Source organism: Leptosomus discolor, chromosome 10 (assembly GCF_034619465.1).
Source record: "Leptosomus discolor isolate bLepDis1 chromosome 10, bLepDis1.hap2, whole genome shotgun sequence".
In the NCBI taxonomy this organism is placed as follows: Eukaryota; Metazoa; Chordata; class Aves; order Leptosomiformes; family Leptosomidae; genus Leptosomus; species Leptosomus discolor.
The window spans coordinates 16,752,744-16,766,122 of NC_141400.1; the positions used below are offsets into that span (position 1 = coordinate 16,752,744).

At 45.7% G+C, this 13,379-nt stretch overlaps 1 protein-coding gene across 1 annotated transcript; it reads right to left on the reverse strand.

The window, feature by feature from the left end:
- Window positions 1–264: 264 nt before the first annotated feature.
- PKD2L2 (polycystin 2 like 2, transient receptor potential cation channel) lies at window positions 265–11,640 on the reverse strand. The gene is made up of 12 exons (XM_086470843.1): window positions 11,583–11,640; window positions 11,352–11,453; window positions 10,974–11,107; window positions 9,483–9,739; window positions 8,508–8,729; window positions 7,637–7,865; window positions 6,941–7,111; window positions 5,281–5,462; window positions 3,995–4,115; window positions 3,332–3,433; window positions 2,084–2,163; window positions 265–292 (listed from the first exon to the last, which is right to left on the reverse strand). The coding sequence occupies exons 1-12, from the start codon at window positions 11,638–11,640 to the stop codon at window positions 265–267; spliced, it is 1,686 nt and encodes a 561-aa protein (XP_086326969.1).
- Between the last annotated feature and the right edge of the window lie 1,739 nt (window positions 11,641–13,379).

Consider the following 13,379-nt stretch of genomic DNA (forward strand, 5'->3'; position numbering starts at 1 on the left):
GCACTAGCAAAAGGAAGCGGTCTGGGGAAGCGCGGGCTAATGACCCAGTGCTGGTGCGTGCCCGGCGACTGGAGCGTTGCACTGGGCTCTGTAGGGCCAGAGATGGAGAGGAGGGTACGCAGCAGGCCCAGGATGCTGCCCTTGCTCATGATCGGCTCTTCTGATGCCACATCTGTGTCTCGCAGCAGCCCCAAAACAAGGCAGAGGAATAAATGTTGTTGAGGCGTTCGTAGAGATGCCTACCCAGAACCCTGGCAAGGTTGGTCAGTTCTTCTCAGAGTTAAAGAAGCACCTGAAACGCGCACAGAAAAGACCCAGAAGCAACAATGGTATATACATTTATTAACATTCCTGCTTCTCTTATCCAAAACCCGAAAAAAATAAAGGGGGAGGGGGGATGTGGGGACTTTGGATTTATTTAAACTGTGTGAAGAGCCAGGCGATCTCTGTTAGCAGAGCTCGTGTATTCGTGCCTGAAGCAGCCTTCATTTGTTGCACACTTGTGTTAGTTCTCCTGCCTTCTGCACTGATGTTACTGACTTCCCTCGCCAGCGCAGCCGTACGCCTTACGAGCCTGGAACACAAAAATCCGGCCCCATATCCTTGAAATGGCGCTGCCCTGAGACTGGCATTTGCAGCCTTCCTCTTTGCTCACGCGTGTCCACTGCCACGGGTCTATGTCCTGAAACACCCCTTCACAAGCACAAGTGTTACTGTCTCTCCCCCCTCCCTGGGCAGCCACAAAGTGTTCTGGAAGAGTGACAATATTTTACATTCTTGTCCCACCTCATTCTTGACTAATGTCCTTACAAGCTGCTCTACTAAATTCTTTTGTTTTCTTCTTCCCTCCCTGAGGGCATCTGTTGTCAGGCAGTGTAAAGCACTTAAAAAAAAAATCTTAAAATCATTGACTCTGTGTTATCTTCTGTCTCTGTCTCTCAGGTTGTCACTCGGTGAGGGTTTCAGCCAGGGGCTGCAGCTGTCCAGGGGTGGGAATAAGACAGACTCAGACACACCTACCACTTAAATTCTGCAGTGGAGATGTAGCTCTGAGCTGTGACTAAGTCAGTGTCCTCAGTAAGTGGATGCTTCTGATGAAGTTTTTCTTGCCCTTCCTGTAGCTCTGGTAATTTCAGACAGCTCTATTCATCACCAGAGGGATTTAAGAAAAGTAAATCGGACAAAGGCAGCGTGACTCACTGGGACACCTGTGACAGTCACTCAGGCAGGAAAAGATGCATGCAGCTTTGGGGAGAAAAGTGTTCTCTGCCTGAAAGTCGATTTTCCTTCTGGCCCTTCCAAAAAGACAGGATATAGGAACAGACGTTTCTTTTCAGGGCTGAGAGAGACTGCAAGCATTGTGTGTAGCGGCGTTTACAGCTAGCTGAAGGGCTTTTCCCTCTCTTGTAGAAGTGTTTTTGTGGTTTGTTTATTTAAAAAAATGTTGTAGAAGTGCTTGCACGGGCTTATCCCAGACCTGGAACTACCAAAGACTGCTGGAGGCCCTCTTTTTGTAAAGCAAAAGGAAGCTACAGTCATCTTTCTTCTGGCTGTAGATGCAGCCTATGACCCAGCAGACTGCTGTAAAACTTGTTTTCCGTACATCTGCTTCGGTTTAACATTTGGGCAAATGCCCAGCTCACAGATTTATACCATTTCTAAGACACATTGATCTCACCCTACTCTGCTATTGTAGTGAATGGCCTTGCCCGAACAAGCTTTCATTCGAAGTTTTGGGCATAATTAGTGATTTTTCTTTACTTATAGGTCTAGCTTTTGCTATTCCTGTGATGTTAAAAATAGTATCCTGTGGAGAAACAGCTTTTGTAAGTAACAGTGGGGACAACTATGACTCCTTTTGTGTTAAACTTCTGAAATATAATCAGCAGTTTCTAAGAATATAGGAAAGAATAAAGCCTACCTCTTCATTAGCACTGTCTCCATCAGAACGCTTAGAAGCATCCTTTCCTTTAGTGGCTGAAAATTCCCTGCTTGTTGTTCACACAAATGAGAAGAGACACAAGTCCTGTGAGAATACGTCTGTGCTCGGCGCAGGGGGGAACGGCCAATGCCGAGATCCTACCTTCCCGAGCTCTCAGCTGCTGGGTTTGTGTCCATCTCCGGTTTCTTCAACTTGAGCTTGACAAGGGCCTCGCTGCAAGTCTGAACGTGGACAGGAAATGTCAGGCATGTTAAATGGTTGTGTTTAACCAGAGACACTTTTGCACAAGGACTCGAATGCAAGGAACAAACCGACAGCATAATGCCTCGGCAATTAAACCAAAATCCCACCAGCCTCTCTCTTTGTTCCCTCAGCTCAGCTAACTTTGCCTGCTGTAGCTCAAACTTGTCATGAAACCCCTGAAGGTAATAGCAAACCAAATCCAGTAAGAGTTTCTGTTGTCAGGCATATTAATTTCATCTTACTGTAGTGCCTGGTAAGTACAAGAATGAGCTTGGGTGGGGGAATCTAGACTGTGCTGTTGCCGACCAGACTAGCTGTATCCTGGCCTGGGCCTCTCCCTTCCTTTCCCTCAGTGAAAACTGGCCTCTGCAGAAGCAATGGAACTTGTGCCTGTGCCACTTGTAAAGTCCTGCAGGAGAATTTTGGATAGACAGGGCTGCCAGCCCTCCGCTGCAGCGTGGTCAGCGTGGGCCAGCTTGGAGAAACGCTGTCTTGAGTGTGCAGGAATCTCATCGCACCCCTACCTCTAGCTTATTTATCTCACTGGTGCTGCTGTACTCCCCAGTTAAAGTTTCTAGGTGGAGGTACTGACTTTTCCCAGCAACAGAACTGTGCGCAGTCTCCTTGGCTTCACTGTATGCATTTGGCAGGACAGGAGGAGGTCATCATTTCAAGTTGAACTGAAAAGTTAGACTTGTTCCCCTTTTGTACTCATTTCTGGCACGTAGAAATGTTCTGAACTTTGTGGAGTTTTAAAGGTGCATGTTTCTGCTTGTCTTCCCATGCAGAGAAGATCTTTAGTTTCTCAGTTTGTAAGAGCAGCACAGAAAACTCTGAGGAAAGCTGATGACGGGATACACCACAGACCAGGCTGGTCTTAAATACTGCTTTTAAAAGGGTGAAGTAAAGGTAGGCTCCTTGCACCCCAACTCATATATATACTACTCTTACCATTAGGAGCTCCTGTGGGTTTGACGAAAAGATGTCTCTGTATCTGTCAAGTGATTATTTAAAGTGAAAAATCAAATACTGGGTGTTCTTAAGTGGTTATGGCCCAGCTGTTTAAGGCCCTTTGCTAGTGATGTAGCTTAGAGTTCCTCCTCTTACCCTGAGTTAAATGAGGTAGTTACAGAAGTGTTTACTCACCTGTCTAAAGAGGTGTCTGAGCTGAAGTTCTTCACTGGGTATTACTTCAAAGTCTGCTTTGATTTGTGAATAGGTGTCATTTATAATAGCCAAAAACATGTTCTGCATAGGAAGGACACAGTTAGAGATTTGTTTCTGGAAATTGCATTTGTATTACGCTGGGGCTGTTGTTCTGGGGGCTGTTCTACTAGGGCACGGAACTGAAGCAGCTTTGGAATTGAAGAGCTTTGCTGGGTGCAGACCTGCTCCCAATGCAGTTAAATTATCGGATAATCCTGGGGTCTTAGAGAATGTTTTTGGGAGACAAATCACTTATTTCCCATATGCAGTATCAGCTAAAAGGCCCAGTTCCTTGGAGGGAACGGATTTCCTGTCGTAGAACTAGCTTTTTCAAGTGGTGTTTCAATCTGAAGTAATGAAAGCATCAATCTAATAAAGCAAACCTGCACCTACACAGTCCCATCAAAGTGTCTTTAACCTTCCCACCTGACAAGGCTGCCTTTATGCAGTTTTCAAGAGCACCCAATTAAGTTTTCAGAAATCAAAATCTCGATAAATGGCCCAGTGTCATCTTGGGGTGAAAAACACTGTCTCAGAGCACTATACACCAGTTCTTCTCTACTGCTTATGCAAAAGGATGAGCATTTTTAAGACTATACCTACCAGCAATATGAAGAACACAAAGAATACAAATGTGGTGAAGTAAATAGGTCCAAGGATTCTGTTTGCTGCTGTCACAGTCTCAAAATCAAAATCTCCCAGCACAATACGAAACTGTGTAAAGCTGGGAGTGAAAAACAGCAGAATGAGTTGACTGGTTTCTGTTAAAGAGAAGTGTTGTAAGCATTAATTAAAAAAAAAAAAAAAAAAAGGCAATAGATACAATAGAAACTGATTCACCATTACCTTAGTCACTGAAATCAAAAGGCAAGCCAGGATAATACAGCAATTTAGTGCATGCATTTGAGAATTTGAAAGTACAAATGAATTTTGAAATGGCTTGTATGAGAAAATACTTTCATTTTAGATAAATCACAGGTTTTTTTGGGTTTTAAAAATTATTTCCCTTCATGTTGTTAGTACAGAAGGTAACAGTATAGGTCCCTATGTCCCCCTCTAGCACCTTAGGACTATCTCGCATCCAAGTGGATCCAAAATGAGCTATTTTTCTAGTTTAGAAGTGCCTTAATTTTACATGAAAAGCTCCTTTCAGACAATCTGGTACACTAAAGGTATCTCTGAAGTTGTAAGAAACACAGCCATGGGCAAAACCACAACGCACACGGCGGGTGACAGGGTAGAGTTGCTATGAGGTGCGAGGACCATCAAAACCATTTCCAGCTGGCACTGGAATTGATCTGATATTGCTACAGTGAGTGGCTGAAAGAACTGGGGAAGAAAGTAACGGAGTCAGCTGACGGGATCTGGGGACTCTTGGCTATGCAGCTGGAGATCTTTCTCAAAAGTGCAGTAATTCCTGGTTGCAAATGTGCTCAGCTTGTGCTCTGAGCCACTTGGGTGTCTCCAGCAGTTCTGTGGTTGTCACGCTGGGGACGGTGTTGCGTACCCAGCGGCATGTCTGCGGGGCAGTTCCACATTCTGGATTCACGAGGCAAAGGAGAACAGCCTGCTGCCAGGCCTCCGGATGGCCATGGGGCTTGGTTACACACGACGGAGTGAGGTTGACAGCTGTGGGGACTAACAGCTCCGTTGGGTGAACTCCTCCTGAGCTTCCCCTTCGTATGCTTCCTTGACCTGTGTCACGCACAGGTGGTCTCTTTGGAACATATGAAGACTTTGGGAAACGTAAAGCCAACAAATTGGTTTTACTCTATGAAATAAGCTTAAGTGTTGGAGACCTATACTTTTTTAAGTTCTGCTTAGCAGAAGCTGGTTTGCACCTACACCAACTGAGGCATTTGTGTCAAAAAGTTTAGAAAGTAGCATACATGCAGTTTGGGAAAGTGGAAAACTCTTCAACTTGTGACCCGAAAACCAGATAGCCAAACTGGGCGTAGGCAAAGAAAATGATGAAGAACATGATGGCAAATCCAGTTATGTCTTTGGCACAGTGAGATAAAGTGGAGGAGAGCTGCATCATGGTTTTGTTAAAGCTGACATATTTAAATATCTGCAAGAGAACAGAACGTATTGTTATTGGGGGATCAAAATATATTGCAGCTTCTTAACAGAATTTCTGGAATTTTATCTGTAATCCTAATTTACAGGTTAAGTCTTACCTAGAAGTAAGTTGCATGGTATGTATCTGTAAGGAGAACTAGGATTGGGTGTGTTTCTTGAGAAGATGAATGTTCTGCAGGGCAAATATGCTTATGTGCTAAAGCTAACAGTGTGCAGACAGCTCTCTGCTGGGTACTGGTAAGTGTAATCAGCTCTAGCAGATACGGACCCCTGGTCAAGGAGATTGCAAGCCATACCATCCTCCTGGATGGAGCCTCCTGACGGGCTCGGTTGGTAAGGAGCTCTCTTAATTTGGGTCTGAAACAAAAGCCTTGTTCAATGACAGTCGTTAATTATAAACACAGTTGTGCTACTAAATGAACAGTTGTCCGTCTGGGGGGAGGGTGACGCAGGGGGAACGTGCAGCTGAGGGACAGAATGGACGTAATGAGGAAGACTGTCCACAGAACTGGTGAGCAGCTAGTGCTCCCCAACAGCTTCTTCCTGCAGCCTCGGCCTGGGAGGTGGAGGAAGGCCAAAAGCCTGTTTATTCTAAAAGCACGTGACCCTTCATGATAGTTTATATTCTGGTCCTTGGGGCGTGACTAAGGCCTGATCCCTTCTGGCAGATGTAAGTACCTCCCCTGGCTGTTTCAGAGCTGCTTTGTGCTGGGCATTTTACAAATACCTTAGGAGAGAGGGGGCCTGTAAGCAGCCCGGGATCAGGCAAAACTTTGGGAAGTTTCATCCAGTCACTGGGAACACTGAGGCCACCCGAACCAAAGTCACTGATGTCTGCTGGGTGCAGACCCCAGGCAGGGTTTAGTAGATTAGGGGCAGTGGCATGCAAACATGGTTTGGTCCCAGAGCACCTGGTTAGGAGCAAAAGTAGCCCCTAATCTTAGAGAAGTTTGCTACTCCATCCAGAGATCAGCAGGTCTGTTTACAAGTAAGAATGAAATGAAAGGTGTCCTGGCCCAAAGCCACTTCTGAGTCAAGTTCAGACACATTCTGCCTTCCTCTGCAGTTAAAAACTGTTTTCATGGCTTTTGGCTACAAAAGCTACGAATAGCTTCACCTACTAGAGCCATGCTGTCTGTATAGGTCAGGCCGTGACCTGGATAAGATTGGGTCCAGGAACAGACTGAGTCTGAGGAGGCTGTTTGGCCATGGTAATTTCCCAGCTGCTCCAATGGAGACAGCTGCCCAAGTGCAAACATCTTTTTTAGATGGACTTGGAATTTGTGTGACCCATGTTTATGAGAAGGAGGTAATTTTAAACTCTTCTGGAATCTTATAAACAAAATTCTCCCTTTGAGCCCCACCTCTGCAGTTCCCCCATGGAAAGGTAAAACTGAACATTTATGCGACACTTGGAAACGCTCAGATTCTCAAGTACAAAAAAAAAAAGGGAGTAAGAGCCAATACCTTTATCCAAGCAAAGAACATGTTGACAGCAATCATGTTGTTGTAAATGACTTGCCAGAATGCGAGGAAATAGAAGTCTGGATACCCGTGGGCATTAGCCAGCAGCTCTTCCATTAGCAGGGCCACTTTGGCAGTGCGGTAGACGTTGAAGCCAATGGCAAGGATGGACACCTGAAGGAGAGCAGAAGTCAGTGAAACTGAAGTCCGGCTACTTGCCCTCTCTTCAGACTGTCCCTTTGCATAGGAAAGACTGTCCTGATTCCAAAAGGCCCTTGGTTAGATTTGAAGAACCTGACCTTTTCAGATGTTTGGTCATAAACTGTATATATGTGACTTTATTGGTCAAATACTTTGTAATTGTGTATTACAATAATTCTGGGCTTCTGCTATGTTACATGCTGCACACATGCTAATTTTACTGTGTTAGCTCTGCTGTGTGCTAGTGCTTCCCTGCTCTGCAGAGATTAAAGCTGAAATGAACAAGGTGATAACGAGCAAAAAGGACATAGAGCTGCAGCACATCTACAGCAAGGCTAGAAAACCAGTTCAGGTGTGCTGAACCGTGGTGGGCCGTGTGGCCTCTTCAGTGGGTGGTTAACTCTAACCACAGATTTGGGCAGTTCTGGCTCGTTGGATGTCTATCCGGTGCTAGCCTCGGCTGGCAAGGACAGGGGTGGAAGTCAAGGGGTAGCTCACCACCAGCAGCAGCAAATCCAGCCAGTTCCAGACACTTCTGAAATATTTCTCTTTCATTTTGACTATTTTTGTGGCTTCCTGGATTATGAATATAACGATAAAGAGGCAAAAGGAGATTTCACAAGAAGCCAGGAAGTAATCATAGTATGTGATGTATCGGAGGAGCTTCACGGAGTAGATATGTGAGGAGGTGAGAGCACCCCCGGTGGCAGGGAACTCTACCACCAACCTGAAAGAAATTGGGGACTGGTGTTAGTTGCCATCTCTTTAAATCACCTCAGCCCTTGATTTTCTAACATTAATTACTACTACATTAATAACACTTTACGGGAACTCCTACGTCTGTAAGATCTTCCTGTAAGGGTTATGCTAAGTCTCCCATGAGAAGAGTGTTGCATGTTAGGGAGGGCTGAAGGGAAAACGAGAAGCTCTTGGGATACCCAAGCTATGGTGTTTGATTAACAGTCTTTAACAAAACCATGTCTCAGAAGAGCAAACGTTCACCCTACCCTGAGTCTCTTCCTTCCACTAGCTGACAACAGGACTAATAATCCAGTCTTTGACCTTGCAAAAGGTTATGAAATCTATTGACAGACAGCAGCAACCAGCTGTACGGACCAGACACCAACTATTTAAAAAAAAAAAACCAAACACCAAAACCACCAAACAACAAAAACAGAAAAGAAGGATCCGAGTCTGCTCCCTGCAATAACTGAATTTCTGCGTTTTTAATGAATTACTGTCTTGCCAGCTGCTACCTGAGAAACACGGCTACACAGGCCTGAGGCGAGCAGCCGTTCCTTGTGTGCTCAGGGAAGCATCATACGTGTCAGTAAGTCGGATCTCCTGTGTCGTAAAGGTAAGAACTCACTTGATGACACAGAAGAGGTTTATGTTTGCATTGTACGTTGAGAAGTCGATAAATACAGCTCTGGTTCCTCTAGTAAGCCAGCTGTTCTGCCTGAGGAAGACCAACTTCTCCACGCTCTCCTGCTTCGATTTAGGTAAGGTGAACATATATCCTCCACTGCTGTAGAAACCTATAGAGCCCCAGTACCATGGGGATAATGAGGAGGCTGAGGTGTATTTCCATCTATCAGAAATGGGGAAACGAAGCAGCTCAGCTTATGGAAACGGGACTGAAGCAAGCTTTAACTTTGATTTTATTGTTAGTTCTTGTGTTCTTCCACATCAGCAACTGACCATTTAAGCCAGACCTTTAAAAAACCACTTTTCTTTACATGCAGTATGCATGAGACATACAGACCTAAAATATTTACATTTCTTATTTGCTAAATACTCAGTACATTCACAAAACAGCAATTGCTTACGAATCTGGATTTTACCCAATGTGGGCCAGACAGTTTCATTGCCTTAAAACTTTATAGGTAAATGGAGTACCTCTGGTTTATGTAGTTCATTGTCACCGTGGCATGTTCTTTCACTGGGCTAAATCAATGCTAAATGAAGTGTGTGAAGCAGGCCTTTCGGCTCTGTTTCCAGAGCACTTTAGCATGATTCCAATTTATAAACATGTGATTTAAATTCAGGCCTCATCTAATTGAGCATTTCTCCAGAGATGTTAGTGGAGATAAACGCACTAACATGTGCTTCTGCTGAACTGGGCTCACTGTTTCCAGTTCTTCCTGTCTCTCTGCTATACATTTCCCATGCCAAATTCCCATCTATAATGTTGGCACAAAACCAAATCCATGGTTTATCTCAATGTAAACAAGAGAAAAACTCAGCTAATTGCATGTACAGTTGTTATTAACTGAAGAATAGTGGCATTCAGGATTTGGTTAGGTTTCCAAAAACATTTCTGTGCCAAAGTAGGATGACTTACTCAGATCCGTTCCTTAGACCAAAGTCTGATCTGTCTTCGGCTCGATAATGATATTCACTGTAACAGCCTTCTAAAAAACTATGGAAATACGGGTAGATGAAGCAAGTGTTGTTGCGTACTTTCAGCTGCCGAATCCGGGCTACTCCTAACAGCAAATTCTCATAGTAAATATGGCTGTTGTTTTTCTGGAGGGTTAACGTCGTGTTGTCATACCATTTGTCCCAGTAGAGTCCATCCAACAGAGGTCCCTCTGCAAACTATGTACGAGTGAGGTTAAAGTTTCAAAAGATTATTTAAATACCACTATTACCCCACTTTTTAGCATACTAATCTCTACAGGGTTCTTGGGTTACTTACAGCTACAGGGTCTAAGCTACAATACCAACAATTCCCACCTATATACTGTCTTATAAACATGATATATTTACATCTTTTTGCTATGAGACAATTCTATTGCCTATGCAATTCTACCAGAGATACGTAATGGGATTATTCAGGGTAAGACTACAACATATGTCTGTTTGGGGTTTCTTTGAAAAATTCTGCTGAATTCTAAACAAATATGTTTAAACACAAACATATGTTTTAACAAAATGTATTGGTTATCTTAATCTCTGAAGGTATGTTTTGGAATATATTTCTGACTAGGTTTTTAGTCATCTGAATCTAAATGAAGAAGTATTTATTTTTGAAGGGGGGGGAGGGGAAATCCCTCTTTTTCTGGGTATTTCTTAGATGCAGATGAAGAGCGTTAAACTTAAGGAGAACATTGTTCTGAGTACAAAACAACGTGCCCCCATGGTCTGGCACCATCTGAGCATGTATTACAACCATTTCTATCACATCAGCACACACGCTTCACGGCAAGGGCTCGCTACTTTATGTACTAGCAATAAGAGACCCCATGATAAAAGGGAGTACAATTCTTCCAAATGAATTGTTATAAGCAGGCGTTTCCATTTTTAAGGGAAAATAGGGTGAGAAACTTTGCCCTCTGCTGTCAGCGGGGAACAGTGGTAATTTCGGGAAGTCCTCCACCTAGCAGTGAAAACGGAGATAAGTGTTTTGCAGCCATTACTGAAATGTGAGGTAATGTAACAGCAAACCAGCTGAACCAAGATGCTACATTTTCCTGGCTGCCCCTGTGGAAATCATTAACATTTTTTTTAACACCTGGAAGTCAAAAGAACTGTAGACCCAAAATCTTTCGGGTTTTATTGAAGCTCTTTTCAGAACAAGCTTAATATTAAGAATACGCAGCAATTAATTGGCCTATTGTTTTCCTCGACTGACTATTCAGAAGTATCAGCATTATTGCATGTACCCAGAATTTCTCCAAATGCATTTTAAGAAGTTAGTTGCCTTTCTTCATCTGAAAGCACATCATCTAGCACATGGCTTTTAGAACTACAGAACTGTATGGCTCCGAACACAAAGAGCTTCTTCCCTGATTTGTTCTCCAAGAAAACATCTTTGCAATGACAGCCTTACCGTCCAGAAATCTGTTCTGCTGACAATGCTTCTGAAACCGCTCCTGTGGTCCTCAGAGGCAGAGGGCTCCAGGAAGAGATGAGACATGACTTTGTTCAGGTGGTACATGTCGGTGCTCACCCTGCCAAACGCCACTGGAAAGAAGGGGCAAAGAGGGAATGCTCGCAGGCTGGAATGAGAGGAGGGCAACAGCTTCTAACCTTGCTTCTCCGCTTCTGCTGTCATTAAGCCATGCTGCTAGAAAAAGGTTGAGCAATTTTGACTGAAGTGACACTTTGTAAGTGGAAGACAGGTGGAAGAAAGGAGTACGTACTGAAAGAGGTACAGCTTACGCATTTATTACTGGTAAAGAGTTACCTCAGCCATTTGAAGACTCACCTACACCTAGGTCTATCAGGAAAACGAGGTAGAGGACCAGCTCCCACAAGTTCTTCTTCAGCTCCAGGTCTCTGCTGCAACTGACCCGGGGTCTCTCGGCACCTGGAAGAGAAATGGCCGTGGGGGGAGTCCGAGCCCTCAGCCCCCGGGGTCTCCTCCCACGGGGACGGCGGGCCCCGCGGTAACGGCGGCTGAGGGGGGCCCTGGGGACAGCGGGGCCGCCTCACGCACCGCTGCCGCTCAGCCTCTGGCCCACCGCGGGCCTCCGCCGCGCTGCCGCCGGCTCCATGGTGGCCAGGCCGGCTCCCGGCCCTCCCTCCCTGGTATAAATCCCAACGGGCGGCGGGGCCGATCCCCCGCCTCGGGCCGGTTCCTCTCGCCGCCTGCGGGAGGGCTCGGGCTGGGGAGCGGGACCGCAGCGGGCAAGGCGCCGCGGCCTGCCCTTGGCTACCGGCGGGGGGCTGCCCCCGCCGCCCTCGGAGCTCGCTCCTGTCGTTGGTTTATCGTCGTTAGCGGTGCCCCGCGGCCTGCCCCGCCCTGCCCCCTGCCCAGCCCGGCAGGGCCGCAGCGGCGGTGCCCACCGGAGCCCGCGCTTCCAGCCCCCGCGTTGGCAGCCGTCCCCTCGGGGAGGGGGGCAAATTAAACGTTGAATTCCAGCGGCTGGTTGCTTCCAGGCTAAATCGAGCTAATTAGGAAATTCCCTCCTCGCTGCGAAGGGCGGCAGGGAACGGAGCCTGTGTTCGTTTAAATGGGTATTAATGCAAGCGCTGCAGCTCAGGTGCTGCCAGCCTTCAGGAGAACGGCGGGTGCTGCTGGGCCAGGGCAGGTGCTGCTGGGCCAGAGCTGGTGCTGCTGCTCGGCCCTGGTACCGTGCTCTTGCCCAAGCATCTTCACGCTCAAAAGAAGCCCATGGAGGAGCTGGGTATCGCTCTGCGTTCAATCTGCTCAAACACGCAGCGAGAGGAGTTACTTTGGTGAGATAATTCCGTTGCTCGGGCAGCCCGGAGGAGAAGCGTGGTGGTAGAGCTGCGGGACTCTGTCAGGAGTGTAATAGTCAGCGTTGTGCAGCTCAGATTTGGGGGTTTTATTTAATGGTACAGCAGTGTGGAGTGAACCCAAGACCCCGTTTTTCCATTCTGGAAGATGCTTGTGGGGTTTGCTGTTTAGCAGTGGTGTCACTGTGCTCCCCCTGGGAAGTGTTCAGGCTAGTTCCAGCCTCACAAATTTCCTTTTAGCAAGTACAGCTGAAAAATTTCAGAGACTAGGTTTGTTGGAGTTGGGCTAGATGAGGTTTCATGGTATTTATTATTATTTTGAGCAAGGTGGCTGTGAATAGCAGCATGCAAACCATCTGCATGATTCAAATCAACAAAGCTGGTTGAGAATCAACAGTCAGGTAAGTCACAACCACTCCTTGATGAAAGGGGTAAGGAGGGAAAACATGGTTGCCTTAATGCTTCATATTATACAGGGCAGCTTTTGAGTCGTCAAGGTTGTGCAAGGAGAAAAAATACTGATGTTGCCTCACTGACATGTTTTAGCATTAAGGGAGTGTCAGAATCTAGTTTATAGCTATCAGATGACAAATGATGGGGGGACCAGACAGGGGAGAGGACCAGAGGCAGACTTAGGGTAAGAATCCACCTTTGCCAGGCTGCAGCTGATGCCAGAAATTCATAAGCTGGTTTTAACAGATCAAGGAAGAGTCACAGCTGATGGTGGTTATTTAAAATTTTATTTGCCTTCTAATTTATTCTCATAAAAACACTCTAGTCTATTTGGTTTTAGTATTCAGACAGTACAGACTTCTGATATTCTCAAGAGTGATATTAGAGAAGCAGTACAAACCAATCTACTTTAGCATGTAACCAAGCACAGGTGGAACTAAACCCACCCACGCTTGTAAAAACTAATTAGCCTGCTTTCTTAGGCTTTATAGTTAAAATACAATACTCAGTATATGGTTATAGTCACCAAACCATATAAATAAAGTCTAACATGGTAAAATGGGAACAGCTGAATGTGCAA

What these genes read in the sequence shown, in the direction of transcription:
- PKD2L2 (XM_086470843.1), bottom strand. Translation starts at nt 11,640, where the DNA reads ATGGAGCCGGCGGCAGCGCGGCGGAGGCCCGCGGTGGGCCAGAGGCTG. An exon ending in CCAGAGGCTGAGCGGCAGCG is followed by an intron (nt 11,454 to 11,582) that starts GTGCGTGAGGCG and finishes TTTCTCTTCCAG; the next exon opens with GTGCCGAGAGACCCCGGGTC. An exon ending in GCAGAACAGATTTCTGGACG is followed by an intron (nt 9,740 to 10,973) that starts GTAAGGCTGTCA and finishes ACTCGTACATAG; the next exon opens with TTTGCAGAGGGACCTCTGTT.